Here is a 4,613-nt window from a genome sequence, read left to right on the forward strand (position 1 = left end):
GACCTTGAACTAAAGTCTTTCTCGGTAGTCCGAAGTAATACGGCAAACTTAAGAAAAATAAAGAACCAAAAAAAGCGACCCTCTCAAAAAAAGCGTCGAGCCGAGCGCAACCGCCGCCTAGCTGTCGAATCTGCAGCAAAGAACCGTTGATATTCTTTGTAGTGTCAATGTATTTCAATTTGTAATTTAATTCTAAATTACTGTTTTCCTTTTTTTTTATTTCCGTTCGCTCTTAATCGTAAAGGCGAACTTCCCCACCCCCCTTTGTAAAGTAAAGTGTGACAATCTTTATTGCAACTCCGGTTTTTTCTGAGTAGGTGTGAAGAGTGACATCACACTTGACTTTTTAATCCCCTTTTTTCGATAGTTCACAACCGCCCGCTTTTCCTTTATTTAAAGCTAATTCATGACAGATAAGCAAACTCAGAAGCTGTCTAGGTGTTTTGACGGACGTAGGAAATATGAGTAGGAATTTTATAGGCTTTTTTCAGATCTGAAAGACTCACTCTTAGCAAAGGTAAGGACAGTCAAATTTGAAAGGTCTATCCAGCAGTGCCAAATAGCAATAGAAAACGCAATAAGGAAAAACGACGAAATTCGCATTCTTGCTCAAAAAACGCTAGAACCTAGCAGTGCTCTCGCTAATCTTGACACTTGGTTGATCAGCATTACTTGCGCTCGAGATGAAATGCTGGAATTGTCAATCAAGCACTTGGAAATGGCGAAAACTTTGTTTCCAGTGACTGGAGATGCTGACCCGCAAGCATCGCGAGCTGCTTCAACTGTCAGTCGGTCCACCCGATATAGTTCCCTGCACTCTAGAGCGTCTTCAATGACTTCCAGTCAGCGCAAACGCGAACTCGAAATAGCAAAATTGCGACGTCTTGAAATCGAGCGACAAAAAGAAACAGGTATCCGCCTAAAGGAAAAAGAAAACGAATTGGCTCTTGAGACACTTGTTGAGGAGAACAAACGAAAGCTCAATGAGGCCAAAATAGTTGAAACAGAGTTAATGGATGATGATTTGGACATTGAAACTGATATCAATAAAACCGCTCTGCCTTCGAGTAGAACACAACAAGTTGTCGCTGAAACCCGAACAAAGGATTGGGTTGATGAAGCACTCGATACACATTCGTCGGAACTTGCATCAACTATAACCATTGTTCCTCGACAATAACCTCAACCTCCGGGCATCGCCAATTTGGTTTCTTCGTCTCTACGACCAAGCACGGTTGATCTAATAAACGTCCATCGTTTTCCATCCAGTAGCAACCCAAGCGCCATTACAATCGGTGGTATCATCTACCGTTCATAATTTGAAGATTCCTTCTCAACCTCTCCCACCGCCGCCGCCACCACCACCCCCGCCCCCGTCCTCGCCCCCGCCTCCTTTCATTCCACGTATGCCAGCAGCAATGGTCCCCACATTATATGCTTCTGTCCCAATTAATACAACAGTCAATACGGCAACCCATGATGAACCTGATTCCTATTACTACTCCACCAGCGAGTATTAATAACTCAACTCGTGTTTCAACAAATCAACCATCCTTCAACCATCCACATCCAGTTCGTTATATACCCAATATGAATAACTGGAGACTGGCACCTCCAACCAACGCGCCATTTACCGCATCAGATTTTACAGTACCCCAAGCGTTAAATACCGTTCAAACTGTCACACCAATAGTTCAACCACCACTTTCACAATACCCGTGCACTGTTGGAGGGACAGTATTTTAAAATAACCAAGCGCAAGGGTCAACGCAGTAGTTGCCTCAAGTCCCCAGCTATCCGCATAGTGCCTTAGCTTATCCGACATCTTTTTTTCCTCAGCCACACAATTTCGCTTCAACCTCAGTTCAACCACCACCTAATGCAGTAACCCTTGAAGATTTAAAGGAAATACTAACTTTCAACCGTAAGGATCCATTACCACCGTGGAACCTTAGAAAATACGGTGGCTGTCCACTTCAGTGGTTTGAATGGATTGGACAATTCCGAAGTTCTGTGGACTCTCAAAACTTGTCAGATGATGTTAAGCTGCATTACATTAAATCATTAGTTAAAGATAAAGCTGAGACTGCTATAGCTGAGTTTGCCTTTAGTGGTACGATGTACAAAGATGCTCTCATGAAACTTGAGAGAAAATTAGGCCAACCTCAAATCATAATACGTGCATATCTGGACAAACTTTATAATTCACCGCCCGTTAAGATGCATAGTTCCGACAGCATCATAAGTTTTGCATCCGTGATAGCAAGCATAGTTGGAGTGTTGAATTCTTTACATTACAACGCAGACCTTGAAAGTGCAACACTTCTCGATAAAGCAATAGAGAAGCTCCCACCTAATATGAAAGAGTCTTGGTCGTTCCACACCGTAAAACGGAGTTTGTATGCTCCGTCTTTAATTGATTTCAATCATTGGCTGGAGGATAAAGCTGAAGCGCATGAACGTATGCGTCCTTCATCAAATTACAATAGAAATCAGGATAATTCAGTTCGGACAAAAACCAATGTTAAAATGTTTGCCGCAAACTCGCAAGCTAAGTTTGACGCAAATATTCAATATAGTCCATGTTTAGTTTGTAAAGGCAAGCATTCAAATTCCAAATGTAACGTTTTTAAAGAAAAAACTCCAACACAGCGTGCTAAATTTTACGCTGAAAATAAGCTTTCCTTTTCTTGTTTTCAAGGAAATCACATGTTTAGGAAATGTCCCAAGCCCAAAACTTGTCCTAAACCACAGTGCAAGAGCACTCATAATGTGTTACTGCACGGCGCAGAGCGCGTTTTCCCTACAAATAACCAATCTGGTTATGCACCGCCACAACTGCTGCCAATCCCGCAGTTCAAACTCCATTTAGACCCACGACGCAAAATAATACTTGTGGGACATCCCTTATGAATCTAAAAGGACTGGTGCCACTTATAAATCTCACATTATCATCAAATGACTCTGAAACCACCGCACTTGTGTTATGTGACACAGCTTGCAGTCACTCTTGTATTTCACCTGAACTCGCTCGCAGACTCTATCTGACAGGTAGGAAAATTGCTTTGACTGTCATTGGCGCCAATTGTTCCGAAGATATTACTTCAGAACAAGTTGACTTGAACGTTTCTTCTGAATTTGATCCAGATATTTCGTTCACCGTTTGTGCAAATGTAAAAAACAACATTTACATAGGTTCAGGTATAATTAACGTTCGTAGGTTGCAAGAGAGATACTCTCACTTGGAATCAATTGATTCAGTCGAATTTCGGTACGCTGATGTCGAAATGATTTTAGGTCAAGATGTTTATGAGTACATTTGTCCTCTGGAATAGTACCAGGCAAAAATCACCTTTCGCCGTTCGCCTCCCAATTAGATGGGTCTTAAGTGGTCCACTCCCTGCCACCACCGGCCTGATCTCAACATGCTTGCATTGTAACATCGAAGATGTAAGTTTGGTAGAGCAGGTCAAATCTTGGTACGAAATTGAATCATACGGTACGTATAAACAAGTAGATGCCCGATTGTCAGACGATAAAAGGGCGAATAAAATTTTAGAAGCATCAACTATACATGATGGTGATAGATACGCCGTTGGGATGCTTTGGGCCGAAGACCACTCACAGTTGCCCAACAACTACTACTCCGCCTGAGCACAACTTAAATCTCTGGAAAAACGTTTAGACAGAAACACAAACCTCAGGGCTTTTTACGCAAAAAACATTCAAGAAGATTTTGACAAAGGTTACGTCATCAAAGTGAATACACATGACTGCACAAATCGTTCCGCTAGGGAATGGTATCTTCCTCAACACCCCGTGATTAATCCAAACAAACCCGGAAAAGTTCGCCGCGTCCTAAATGGTGCAGCCAAATTTCATGGATCGTCCTTTAATAAGCTCTTTTGGTTGGCCCAGACTTGCTTCAGAATCTGCTGACCGTCCTAATGAGATTCCGTCAACAGCAACATGCAGTATCAGCTGATATTGAAGGCATGTTCCTTCAGGTTGGTGTTCTCCCAATCGACCAACTGTCACTTCGTTTTCTGTGGCGGGAGGATCCCACAACCGATGTGGTAACGTATCAATACACGCGACACATTTTCGGAGCTCGTGACTCGCCCACATGTGCTAATTTTGCTCTTCAAAAGACAGCTCGCGACAATTGTTCCCCGACGCAGCGTCAGCCGTGATGCAAAAATTCTATATGGACAATTATCTTGATTCGTTTCCCGAACCTGAACAGGCAATAAAATTAAGTAAGGACCTTGTAGAACTACTTAAGTAAGGAGGATTTAAGTTGGCAAAATTCGTGAGCAATGTCAAAGAGATTCAGAAAGAGTTAAGTACGTCAAGCGACAATTTAAGTCAAGTTAAGGAGATTCTAAGTAGTGAAGGTCAAGAATCGCATGTTCTAGGTTTGAAATGGGATCACGTTCTCGATACATTGGTAGTTAGTCGAGTGTAAACAGAGAACTGAAGGATACTGTTACCCAACGTACAGTTCTAAGTTTTGTCTCTTCAGTTTCCGACCCTATTGGGTTAGTCGCTCCGGTACACTCTCAGAACCCGACTACTTCTTAAAGAGATTTGGAGAATCAGTGGTCAACAAA

General features: G+C 42.3%; 1 protein-coding gene across 1 annotated transcript in view; it reads right to left on the reverse strand.

The window, feature by feature from the left end:
* Nucleotides 1–1,333: 1,333 nt before the first annotated feature.
* LOC134838966 (uncharacterized) overlaps nt 1,334–4,613 on the reverse strand; it is a 33,425-nt gene continuing 30,145 nt past the window's right edge. Inside the window, exon 9 of the mRNA XM_063854338.1 lies at nt 1,334–1,440. Coding sequence (XP_063710408.1) covers nt 1,334–1,440 — 107 coding nt within the window. The remainder of the gene's footprint in view (nt 1,441–4,613) is intronic.

This window comes from Symsagittifera roscoffensis, chromosome 2, assembly GCF_963678635.1.
Source record: "Symsagittifera roscoffensis chromosome 2, txSymRosc1.1, whole genome shotgun sequence".
Lineage (NCBI taxonomy): Eukaryota > Metazoa > Xenacoelomorpha > Acoela > Convolutidae > Symsagittifera > Symsagittifera roscoffensis.